This window comes from Centropristis striata, chromosome 4, assembly GCF_030273125.1.
Source record: "Centropristis striata isolate RG_2023a ecotype Rhode Island chromosome 4, C.striata_1.0, whole genome shotgun sequence".
NCBI classification, from domain to species: domain Eukaryota; kingdom Metazoa; phylum Chordata; class Actinopteri; order Perciformes; family Serranidae; genus Centropristis; species Centropristis striata.
Window position 1 is genome coordinate 1,290,715 of NC_081520.1, and position 13,827 is coordinate 1,304,541.

At 35.5% G+C, this 13,827-nt stretch overlaps 1 protein-coding gene across 1 annotated transcript in view; it reads right to left on the bottom strand.

Moving 5' to 3' along the window:
• Positions 1-7,487: 7,487 nt before the first annotated feature.
• The window catches only part of LOC131970615 (calsyntenin-2-like), a 444,672-nt gene continuing 438,332 nt past the window's right edge, over positions 7,488-13,827 (bottom strand). Inside the window, exons 16-17 of the mRNA XM_059332049.1 lie at positions 9,660-9,844; positions 7,488-8,433 (exon numbers count right to left, since the gene is read on the bottom strand). Of these exons, the coding sequence (XP_059188032.1) occupies positions 8,215-8,433; positions 9,660-9,844 (404 nt within the window). The 3' untranslated portion in view covers positions 7,488-8,214. The remainder of the gene's footprint in view (positions 8,434-9,659; positions 9,845-13,827) is intronic.

Consider the following 13,827-nt stretch of genomic DNA (forward strand, 5'->3'; position numbering starts at 1 on the left):
ACATTCTATTGATCATAAACAGTAAAACTCAAGTAAAGAGACATGAGACAGGACTATATGTACTTCAAAGCTACATAAAAAAAAAAATTTATCATGGACTTGATTTTAAAAAATTGAAGAAAAACAACAACAACAGATATGTCCCCAAGTGAGAGATAAGTCCCCACAACATGATTAATACAGTTCACCCCACACACACACACACACACACAAACACACACAGGTTTGTACCTCTACATTTTTGAGGACCTAAAAAAAATTATTTGTCCCCAAATCAGAGGTGAGTCCCCACAACATTATTAAAACAGTTCACACACACACACTCACACACATGTTTGTACTTCTACATTTACGAGGACCTAAAAAGATTTAATTTGTCCCAAAACCAGAGATTTGGCCCAACAACATGATTACTATAGTTCTCTCTCTCTCTCTCTCTCTCTCTCTCTCATGCACACACACACACACACACACACACACACACACACACACACACACACACACACACACACGTTTGTACTTCTACATTTACGAGGACCTAAAAAGATATAATTTGTCCCAAAACCAGAGATTTGTCCCAACAACATGATTACTATAGTTCTCTCTCTCTCTCTCTCTCTCTCTCTCTCTCATGCACACACACACACACACACACACACACACACACACACACACACACACACACACACACACACACACACACACACAAGTTTGTACTTCTACATTTATGAGGACCTTCTCTCACATTATACATTTCATGGCCCCTGACATTAAACTGAACCAGAAGAACTAAAAACCTAACCCCAAATTACACTTGAAATTGAGAAAGCGAGGACCTGACTTTGCAAAATCTGGAATATGCAATGTAATCCAAATTACTAGCTAGCAAAATTAGGAAAAATCACCCAAACCACAGTTTTGTTTATCAATATTTACAAACAAGTCAGAACAGCTTCTCGTGACGTTATCCATGGTGCTGACACGGACAGCACACGGCCCTATAGATCAGAGTTCCTCTCACACAGAAAAAGACCAAAACATGTCTAATAATAGGATTTTGACTTACCTCACCCTTTATTATATCATGAAATATAAAGAAGGCAGGCTGAGGTGACTCAACAAAGCAATGAAACATCCATTTATATGTCTAACCAGCACATTCTCTCTTGAGAGCCCCCTGCTGTGGCTCCATGGATTTACCTTATGAATAATAACCGAATACTAACAATAACAATCCCAAGGCTGACAGTGTGTGTGTGTGTGTGTGTGTGTGTGTGCTTTTACAGAGTAGAATTATGACTAGTTATATAACTGCAGGTACGTCACAAATGATTGAATACCCCCTTGAGAAACAAAGTAGGACCTTGGTATAGAAAGGAAAATACTATTAATGATATTTGTACAACTTTCATATGTTTGCTTACTCTGCCAAGCTTATTTGGCTTATTTCATGCAGCATTGAGTCTTTTGTAGAAGAATAAAAGTAATCCAGTGGGGATCAGTGCCGCGTCTTCCCCCGAGGAGGAGAAGTAGTTAAGAGACTGGATGGATGAGTTTATCTTTGAGTTGAATCAGCAGTTCTAAATAGACAGATCAGTTCTCTCTCCTAATTCTTAACGTTCATAATCAGATCATGGACTAATGATTAACCCATTGAAGCCTGGAATGCGAATACGTTGTTTTGTAGTATTTGTATAAGCTCTCAAATACTTTTTGAATTTCATTTCTACCTGCTACAGAGGCTGAAAAATCTATTATTTAGTAGAAGCGTTGACACTTCTGTTGAATTTCCAGAAAAACTTCAGGTTTTAGGGCAGGGGTCTCAAACTCAAATTACCTGGGGGCCGCTGGAGGCAGTATCAAAATGACCAAAAAAGACACAAAATTACAGAAAAAGACAAAATGACTGAAAAAACACTACACTACGTTAAAAAATTGCGTTAAAAAGACACAAAATGACCAAAAAAATACACAAAATGACCAAAAAGACACAAAATGACAGAAAAAAAACTAGATTACTTAAAAAAGACACACAATTACCAAAAAAGACACAAAATTATTTAAAAAAGACAAAATTGCCCCAAAAAAGTAATAAAAGGGACCTTCCACACACAACACAGTAAAGTGTCATTCATATAAAACTCACATTAAACTTTCATATCAAGGTGGGGGCCACAAAATATCGTGACGAGGGCCGCAATTGGCCCGCGGTCCACGAGTTTGAGACCCATGTTTTAGGGGCTTATTTTAAAATCACCCAGAGGTTTTACAGGCGTTTTAGGCCTCAATGGGTTAAACAAGGCAAGAAACCCTTAAAAGTGTTCAAACAGACGCATCATCACACAACAAACCAGACCCACAGCTAGATTCCAAAACAAGTTTTTATTGGCCAATTTACAGAAAGTGCTGTAGTGACCATTCCAAAGAAAAACAGACCAAAGAGTCCAGAGAAAAAAAAAAGGAAAAGAAAAGAAAAAATCAAAAAACTTTTACACATTATACAAGGTTTCCATGTTTAATTTCACCGTCCTCCTCTTCTAAAACAAACGTCGGGACAACATTAGGGCCGGGGCCGATGCAAAATCCACCAAAGGGTCCAGAACGGGGAAAAGGAGGAGGTGCAAGGAGGGGAAGTGACGTCACAAGAACAGGTGTCACAGTAGATGAAAGAGGAAAACTCTTAAACAACATATGAGATCTTTACATGAACATAGAGCTACAGTATACACATACAGTAGGTTCTCCCAGCTGCACCAGCTGTGGAGGCTCACTAGGTTCGAGGAGGACATTTTCCAGTGTTTGTGACTTTTATGGAACTTTGATTTATCCGCCGCAGACTTCAGCCGTCTGGTGTTGGTGGGACGCTGCAGACAGACTGGATTCAGAGATTAATGCCCTTTCACTCCAAGGTGAAGAAACCTTCGACTGGGTTTTGTGTCAGTCAGATGTGACACTGCCGAGTGCTTTCAGCCCTCCGACACCTTTAAGTTGCACCAGTTGCTGGCACCAGGTTGCTGCTAATGAAGTGGGATGTATGTGGCGTGACATCACCACCAGACCTACTTTTCTTTCATTAATGCTGCATTTCATTTGAAGTTAGAAGTTGGGAAAAGTTTCTCACAAAGAGCCGAGAATTGCCTGGATTTGAAATGTTTTGTTTGGGGGAGATTCTAGAGCAGGGGTGTCAAACTCTGGCCGAGGCAATACCAAATTATTATATAATTATTGTACTATAAAAGCTGACCCACCGGTATTATACGGCGCATTTACCGCTAATACTACAAATCCCACAATGCCCTGCTGTTGTTTTGGCGCGTCAATCAGGACAGGACCCAGAAACGCTCCTCGGTGACAGTCGTCATAGCAACCTCAAGCTAGAGCTGTCTCCCAGCTACCCCTTCCCAAAAATGGAGAAAAGAAACGCAGAATTTATTAACCTGTTGAAAAAGTTTATTTTGATATTTAAATCAGAAGGATGCAAATAGAAAAGAGGCATACGATTTTTATTTAATTTTTATTTAATAAATTAATGACATTGATGTGTTTTTTATTTGAAATTTGATTTTGCATGTCTGCACTATTTAGTTATATATTGTATGTTTATAAGCGTTGCTGGTTCCATATTTAATGTTAAAGCAAAACATGTTTGGTATATATTAAAAGGTTTATTTGTTCAATGTTGGCCCGCGATTTTATTCAAGTTTTACATTTTGGCCCATTGTGTATTTGAGTTTGACACCCCTGTTCTAGATTGCAGAATTGTGCTGGGTTGGTTCGGTTCAGGCCTGAGGAGAGAGATTGGTTAAGGCGAGGGTAAGAATATTATATTATAGAATTCTGCCCGAACCAAAACAATGAGCTGAAAGAGAATAAAAAGCAGTGGGAAGCTGAGGATGTCACTGTGAGTGAAACCTCTTTTTACATAAATGAATATAAAAATATTGATGAGTACAACTTCAATGTTCCTATCTTATAGTTCTATATACTTTATTATAGTTATTGTCAAAATAAATAATAAAACAGATATTGAGTATTTCTTTCAACATTATATTTTTCGTTAGTATTCAGAAGCTTCTTTTTATTTTATATATTATATTATGTTATATTATATATATTATTGGTAACCAGATTTAAAAATCCTTATAAAAAACATATTTATGCATTCTCTTGTAAAAACAACAACTTAATATAATAATCACCCTCAACTAAAGATATTAGCCTGAATGGGGTCTGTCTGGCTCTAATATTGACATCAGCATCTACTAACTTTTAACTTGAAAGTCCTTTTAGAAAGTTGCTTTTCTCTGCAATGCAGCATTAAGGAGCTGTAGGAGAGGGACCTGGCTCTAATAGTGTCGCTGTCTTTCAATGAGTCCTGCTTGTTTACGGCTTCATTGATGTGACTGCACCTGAGACTAAGAACACACGTCCACCAAAACTTTTTCCCCAGCTAAGATGCTTTGGTTGCATCTGGTTGCTGTGTTATGGAATATCCAGGTAAAATGTTGGACACAGAGAGGAGAGGACTTGCTCTGGATGAAAGAAAGGCTGAAGCATGATTTTAGGGAGAGAGCTCATGAGATATTGTGGACTTTGTTGGTTTCTGTGTCTCATTTTGGGACTTGTGCCAACTTTCTGTACATAATTAGAGGAGGATTTTTCCCCTCCATTATCCAATTCAAGAAAAAAGAAATAATGAGAATAAAGAGATGTTGAGGATAGGGGTGTGCCATATTGTGTCGTTCACGATAATATCAATATATTTTTTTTATGGTTAAAAAAAAGGCATATCATGATATTGGCAACATTCCTACTTCTTGATGTAGTGGTTAAAGTTGTTTTAATCACAAAAAGCTACTTACTTTCTGTCGCTAAACACATGCAGCTTTTCAAAATAAGAGCACGGTGTGTTAACAGAATCCACCACAGAACTTACAAGAAGACTGTCAAAATAAGATGCCTTAAATAAAACATGTAATAACCTTTATTCTCCTTTACAAAATGTCATTAAAATATGCCCCCGGAACCCCTAAATGGTTATTTTTTTATTATTTGCTCATACTCAAGAGTCAAGAGTAAACGTTTTTTGTATTTGGCAACTGTTGAGATTTGCACTTCACACTTCATTTTAGATTTTTATTTATTTATACAGACTAAAAAAAAACATATTTTCTATATCTTTTTAAGTATTTCGTAATATCGTGAAGAATAATCGTTATCGCAAAAATAGCCTGAAATATCGTGATATTCTTTTAGGGCCATATCGCCCAGCCCTAGTTGAGGATAAAGTTGTAATACGATTTCAAGAATAAAGTCGAAATGACAATATACACTTTTTGTTTTCAGTGAAGTTGGAAAGATATTCACAGATTTGTGTCAATGAGTCAACAGAGTAACGTTATTTTCTATCCCAACAGTTAGGTAGACTACAAGCTACAACCTGCTTTTTTAATCTTCATCATCTTAAAATGAGCAATAACAACAATATTTGTTGGTGTAGTAGAACTACAATTCCCAGACACGTAAATGAGATATTCTTGGTAGTAGCTACTACAACTAGTGTTTTGGGGAAAATCATCTTTTATGTCATTTATGTGAATTTTTTTTAGCATTATATTATATATTATATACATATTTTCTCAACATTGTATTTGAACTTTATTCTTGTCATTTTGACTTTTTTCTCGAACTTAATAATGATTTATTTTTGATCCTATCTGGCCCTTATCCTCTTCCTTACCTCTCTGAAAAATGGAGGGAAAAAAAATGCTTCATTGTTGAAAAGTTGAGAATGTTTTGTCTTTTATGTGCTTCTAGATAATGCTAGAAAAACACAATGAGTCCTGCTGTACAAGTGGAAAACTAATGGAACCGCTGTTTATAGCATGGTGTAAATATGCAACGGTAACACTTTACAATAACCAACTAAGTAGTGTTTATAGATGGTTTATAAACCAGTTATTAACCATTTTACAAAGTGCTATACAAATTGAATCTTTAAATGTTTTCAACCAATTTCTTAAAGGTATATGAATCATTTCAAAATCATTAACATACTTAATATGGTGTTAAAAATGTTAAATTGAGTGCAACTAAAACTATTAATAAACTATTAATTATAATTTAATTGTTTGTTAATGGTAAAGTAACTATAAACTTACATTAATAAACCATGTATTTGCCATTTCTAAATTATTTTGTTAGTTAAACATTAATAAATCATGTATTTACCATTCTAAATGGCCTATATACGGTTTATAAATGATGATTAAACATTAATAAAATCTGTTTACCATTTATAAATGATGGTTATTGTAAAGTGTTACCTATGCAACTTAAAAAAGTATGCTGAGGAAATAGCACTTTGGTGGACACAGGACCTAAGATTTTATTTGGGCAATTCTTTTGGACAGATATGAGCAGTTAGGGGACTCTCGTCCCTGCTGTGTGATTTAAATCTATGAGACTGCTGTCTCTTTGTTGCAGCTCTAACTGAGCCAGTCTTTATGAAGGCAGCGGCACATCCATCCTGACAAAACCCAACTCGCAGTCATAGTCTAGACAGATTTCAGAATAAAGGCCTCCTATAAGAAGTGAGGAGCATTTATGGGTACAAGTCAGGAACCGGCCTACCTTACATATCTCAAGGGTGCTGAGTCCAAAAAAAATGGTTCCCAAGCAAAATTTTGAGTTTTTGACCTTCTAATTTGTATCAAATGGCCACCAAATTGCCCATCTTGCACAGTCATTGGACCATTTCCCCTTAGTTTTTTTGTAAGTATGCAATCAAGATGAGGAAATTAAGTTTCTGGATCTATAGTCTAGAGTCAGAGCAAGGATATAGTGGAGGCTCAGTGTCTTTTTTATGTATATATATATGCAAAATACCAACTGGAACATTTAAAAGTGATATTGATTGAATATTTATGTCGGCCTTAAAAAAACCACACAAATAATGCTTAATTTCATCTTAAAAGTTGGTATTTTGCATATATATACAGTATATACATAAAAAAGACACTGAGCCTCCACTATATCCTTGCTCTGACTCTAGACTATAGATCCAGAAACTTAATTTCCTCATCTTTGATTGCCTACTTACAAAGAAACTTGGGGAAAATGGTCCAATGACTGAGCAAGATGGGCAATTGGCCATTTGATATACAAATTAGAAGGTCAAAAACTCAAAATTTTGCTTGGGAACCATTTTTTTTGGATTCATTGACTTGTACCCATAAATGCTCCTCACTTTCACTTTTTGGACATTTCCGTCTAGACTATCAGCTGGAATGATCTGAACACGGAGCTAGAAACACACACACAGGACTGAGGGGGGTCAGTGAAGGCTCCTGCAGGCTGAGGGTTCAGGGTTCAGGTACATACATATGAAGAGGTGCATGTGTACTGTTTACAGGTGGAGAGGAGGGTTTCTGGGTGGAGAGAGTGGTGTTGGGGGGTGGGAGCAGGGTGGGGCGTGGGGGTGGGTGTTTCACCTACTATACTCAGTATTTACAAGAAAGGAGCGTATAAAAATGTACAAGGAGACTCCTCTGTCTGTCTTTCCCAAAAACCCCAAACCCCCTCAGCTAATCACCATGACGACACACAGATCATCTTTTTTTGTTTGTTTTTATACCATTGAAAATATGCTATTTCTGTAAAATCACCTGGCTTTGCCACTTAGGCTAGAATAAAGACTGATAAATAACATAAAGTATACAAACCAAAAATAGTCAGTTTTCTTTACTTTTGCAACTCAGTTTTCTTAAAGACTGTTTTGCATTTTTCATGGGACATCAGAAATCTCACTGTGGAACACGTGACACATTAAACTGGATGTATGGCGGTGCAGGGTCGACAAACTGAGATTCAGACAACTTTATTTCATTAGAGACTGTAGGTGTGTAGCTGTGGACTGTAATGGGAGAGAGACAACAGCTCTCAGGGGCCGAAATTTGGCGAGCTGTCCCTTTAAGACGGATGAAAGTCATTTGATTGACAAGCAGTTTTAGTGTCATATTATTTCTTATCATCTGTATAAAACGGGAGGTTTTCTGATAAATCATTGCACTCAGTGGAATCTTCCATTAGGGGGAGATATTACCTCATTTTTTTAGAGCATCAGCATCACATAGAGTCTTTTTGTTTCAACCATCTGATTGGAGGTGTTGCAGAATGTGTGTGTGTGTGTGTGAGTGACTGTGAATGTGTGTTTCAATAAGATATCGTTGTTTTGTCCCACTTCTGGCCCTTCTTGCTTGGGCGTTGCATCCTGGGTAGCTGGACGTCCAATTCCTCCTCGCTGTCGTCTGACTCAGCACTGGTGATGTCATCCTCCTCCTCTTCATCTTCCTCCTCCTCCTCCTCTTCTTCCTCCTCCTCCTCCTCCTCCTCGCTGGCCTCCTCCTCTGCAGCCTGGGGCCCCTGCACGTTCTGTGGAGAGAGAAATATTCAAAGTTTGAGCTACTAAAGCATCAGAAATTAGTAGTGAAAGCAAGACTTTTATTTTGGCAAAAAGCAAGGCAAGTTTATTTATATAGCACAATTTGGACACAGGGACATTCAAAGTGCTTTACAGGGGCAAGATTAAAATACATAAAACACATTAGAAGACATTTAAAAGCGAATTTAAAAAAAAAAGAAAAAAAAAGTGAATGAAGAAAACATTTAAGAGCGAATGAATAAATATTACAGGTTAAAATGGAAACAGAAAAGTCTTCAGACTTTATTTAACCCTTTGATGCACAACATGGTCTAAAGTGACCCAATATATATGAGTTTTTATGTTCTATATCTTTGCAATAAATGATGTTCATCATTAAGTATTCCAGGTTTTCCTCAATTATTTTTTTTTGATCATCCTAATTTTATGTTTTCCTTTATTCATTTTTTTAATATAATCCCTTTTTGTGTCACAACTCTTCTAATGCTTTAGCTAAGTAGCTTGCTAAGCTAACTACTTGGCTAAGTAGCTTGGCTGAATAGTTAGCTAAGTAGCTTGCTAATCTAACTACTTAGCTAACTTCTTGGCTAAGTAGTTAGCTTAGCAAGCTACTTAGCTAAGTAGTGAGCTACGTAATAATACAAAAACTTTTTTTCTTCATAAAGTATGAGAGGCAAAATGGAAATAATGATCTGTTGTTATCAAAAACAAGATATTTAAAGAAAAGATATAGAGCACAGAAACACACAGCAGCATTACATAACATGGGAAATGAATGCAGGTCATTTTTGACCCATGTTGTGCTTTAGAGGGGTGTCAATATGTTGTGCATCAAAGGGTTAAAAGAGCTGAGAGTTGCAGCAGACCTCAAGTTCTCTGGGAGTTTGTTCCAGAGATTTGGTGCATAAAAACTAAACGCTGCTTCTCCTTGTTTAGTCCTAATATATATATATAATATAACTCTGGGGACTGTAAGTAGACCTGTGCGTATCAGCAGATCGGTAATATATTTTGGCCCTAGACCATTTAGGGCTTTATAAACCAACATTAATATTTTGAAATCAATTCTTTGAGTGACAGGAAGCCAGTGTAAAGACCTCAGAACTGGCAGAAAAGCAGATCTATTTTTATCTTGTTCATATTCCAGTTTCCCCCAGCGTCTCCTCGACCTCCTCCTCCTCCTCCTCCTCCTCCTCCTCCTCCTCCTCCTCCTTACCTCCATGGGGTTGACCGTGATGGTCAGAGCCGAGTCGTCCCAGGTCCCGTCTGCCTCTTTGGCGGTCTCTGCCAGCTTGACCTCCTGCTGGTGGGTCAGGTGGATGCGGTAGATGCCCAGGACCACCACCACCACCAGAGCAGCGATACACATCACGATCACCACGGTGGCAGCGCTCGGCATGGCTGAGAGAAAAGAGAAGAGAGAGAACAGAGGAGAGCGGGAGGTGAGAGAAATGGAATGCAGCCATCTTTGGAAGAAGAAGCAGGAAAGAGCAACACAGTTCTGTCTGCCAAACTGGAAACACTTTCTATGAAGTCCATCTAGATGCATTATTAATACACACGGTCAGCCATAAAGCTGGAATAAAATATTAATTACCTCTTTCCATGAAATGAGTTACAATGTGATTTATTCTTGACAGATAAAATATATCTTCTCAAAACTTTACTCTTCTAATAATATTTCACAATAAATCAATAATTCACAGAGGATTGTGTCTGAAAACAACATTATTCCAACTCTATGGGCGACTGCATACATCTCTCTATACATTTAGTTTTGAGCACTCATGAACATTGTTATAAAATCATAATGAATATAATGAAGGCATTATGAAACTATAGTGACTTATAAAGTCAAGTATTATAATACATTGGCATTGCTGGAAAATTACAAACTTTTTGCAAGGATTATAGTGTATTATAAGTCTTAGTTGTAGTACATTATAATATCATTATAATGCATTATAACAGTGGTATAATGCATTATAGTGCATTTATAACAGTGGTTATAATGAATTATTATACATCAATATAATGCATTATAACAGTGATTATAATGCATTATATTGATGCATTATAATGCATTATACCACTGTTATAATGCATCATTATAATGCATTATAACAGTGGTATAATGCATTATAGTGCATTTATAACAGTGGTTATAATGAATTATTATGCATCAATATAATGCATTATAACAGTGATTATAATGCATTATATCGATGCATTATAATGCATTATACCACTGTTATAATGCATCATTATAATGTATTATAACAGTGGTATAATGCATTATATTGATGCATTATAATGTATTATACCACTGTTATAATGCATCATTATAATGCATTATAACAGTGGTATAATGCATTATAGTGCATTTATAACAGTGGTTATAATGAATTATTGTGCATCAATATAATGCATAATAACAGTGATTATATTGATGCATTATAATGCATTATACCACTGTTATAATGCATCATTATAATGCATTATAACAGTGATTATAATGCATTATATTGATGCATTAAAATGCATTATAATGACTGTTATAATGCATTGTAATGATTCATTTAAGACATCAGCCTCAGCAGAAAGCAGCCTTAATAATTGATCAACATAATAAAGTCTATACTAATACTTGACCTAATATCATTATAAAATGCTTTATTATGTGCTTTGATTATTGTTATAACGCATTGTGAATAATACGCGTTCGTATCTCTAATTTCACACACTTTCAGTGGTTAGTACTGGAAATCAAAGTACAAAAAAGATTTTTCAAGCCTACTCGATCAGAAGATTAAAAGTACTCGGTCAATAAACGACCGAGAGTACAAGTTACTTTGCAACATGGTCTCACAGGAATCTGTGGAATAGCCACGGATTTGCTTAACTCAAAATCCGTGAAATAGCCACGGAATCACTCAAATTTCCGTGAAACTGACACGGATTTCGCTACAATGCAAGTTAATGACAGTCATATCCCGTGGCTATTCCAACATACAAAGTGATTATGTACATTCACTGAGTGAATATTTAGAAAATAAAACATATATTTCTCGCTAGAAATGTGATCAAAATTCATTTTTATGCAGAAATGTCAAGTCAAAGTTTATTTATAGAGCACATTAAAAACAACATCAGTTGACCAAAGTGCTGTACAGTTATTAAAATAAAATGAAAATCATACACAAATATAGTTATAAATAAAAACAATGAAAACAATAAAATACTAAAAACAGTAAAACAATAAAATAGTAAGAAAAACTCAATATAAAAACAGAGTTAGAGTTAAAAAAGAAAATAAAAGAATAAAAAAGTAAAGTAAAACAAAAATCAATTAATCACATCTAGTAGGCTACAGATGACATAGCATCTATTTTTTTTAAAATCAAGCAATCACTTCTTGTATGCTACAGATGCAACCTGGTCTCACAGGAATCCGTGAAATAGCCACGGATTTGCTTAACTCAAAATCCGTGGAATAGCCACGGAATCACTCAAATTTCTGTGAAACTGACACGGATTTCGCTAAACGGATTTCGAGTTAAGCGAATCCGTGGCTATTCCACGGATTCCTGTGAGACCAGGTTCTACTTTGTGTGTTCTAATCTGATCTGTTCTTCTGTGTGTGTGTGTTGGTGCATGTAAATACCAAGTGTAATAAGTAATAAGTGATGGCGAGGTGTTCGTCTGTATGTGATGAGTGGGGAATGAGAGCCGTGTGAAGACTTTGAACCAGAGAAAGCTGTGAATGTTGTTGCAGCACCTTTAACCGTCCTGCCCACATCTCTCCCAGTTATAACACTGGTTCAGCAGCCTGGCTCCACATGAATCATTGTTTTCTTTCTCTAATGTTGTTGTAGCTGAAGCCTCTTTTCAACAGCCTTTATGATTATTTGGTCCCCTGGATATTGATTGCCTTTTGAGATTGTCTATTGATTGTTTTTATTTTTATATCTGTCTCAAGTTAATCTACAAGAAGTCTTTTTAGACTTTAAATAAGATGATGATTGTGATCTTGAATTATTGCGACAGCCTGTTGTTATGTGATGTTTTTGAGGTAAATATTGGCCTGTTTCCACTGCATTTTTACGTCTACACTCATCAATATATTTAGCATTTAGTTATTCTGGCAATTTGGCTCAAGGGACGGCAACGCCAGCGTGTTGCTCCGTCAATCACTTTGTTCCAGACAGAAATATTTCAGCAACTATTGATTGATTTGCTGTGAAAAGTTGTTTAGACAGTGATGTCCCAGTCAGGATGAATTGTAATCATTTAAGTGTTGTTAACTTGTAGCACAATAATCAGGTCAAACACTTTACAATAACCAACTAAGTTATGTTTATAGATGGTTTGTAAACCAATTATTAATCATTTACCACATATTTAATCTTTAAATGTTTTCAACCAATTTCTTAAATGTATATGAATCTTTTCTAAATCATTAACATACTTAATATGGTGTTAAAATGTTATAATGTGTGCAAATTAAACTATTAATAAACTAATAATTATAATTTAATTGTTTCTTAATGGTAAAGTAGCTATAAACTTACATTAATATGCCATCTATTTGCCATTTATAAATTATTTAGTTAGTTAAACATTAATAAATGATCTATTTACCATTCTAAATGGCCTATATACAGTTTATAAATGATGATTAAACATTAATAAACTATCTGTTTACCATTTATAAATGATGGTTATTGTAAAGTGTTACCAAACTTTGAGTTGGGCTGATCTCATGATGGCTGTTTTTATTGTGGAAGTGTCCTTGAGAAACAATGTGACAATTGCACAAATAATTAAATAAATTAAGATTGAATACATGTAAAAATGACATGGTTTAATAGCCTTACGTGGCTAATTCTCTGCTATTATATCCATGTCAACCAGGTGTGAGGAGGCCTGACCTGAGCAACAAAGAGCAGTAAACTGTTTGCAGCGGCTACAAAGGAAATGATTACGGAGGTAGACGGAGCAGGAGTGTAGGCGGCTTTCAGCATTAAGCTGATTTTAATGGTTGTAGTCACTCATATGAAGTAAATAGGAGGCAAATTGCAAAATTGAAGTGCTGCATAAATGCAGCCTTTTTACCAATTAAAGCTCCCATATTGTAAAAAGTGTGATTTCGATGTCGATTTTGTTTATAAAGCAGGTGTAGGTGCTGTATTAATACTGTAAAAGCAGCTTTTTCTTGGGAGGGGGACTGTGTGACTCTTGTTTCAGACAGAAACTATTATATATATATATATATATATATATATATATCTATATATATATATATATATATATATATATATATATATATATATATATATATATCTATATATATATATATATATATATTTAATTGTGTTGTCATT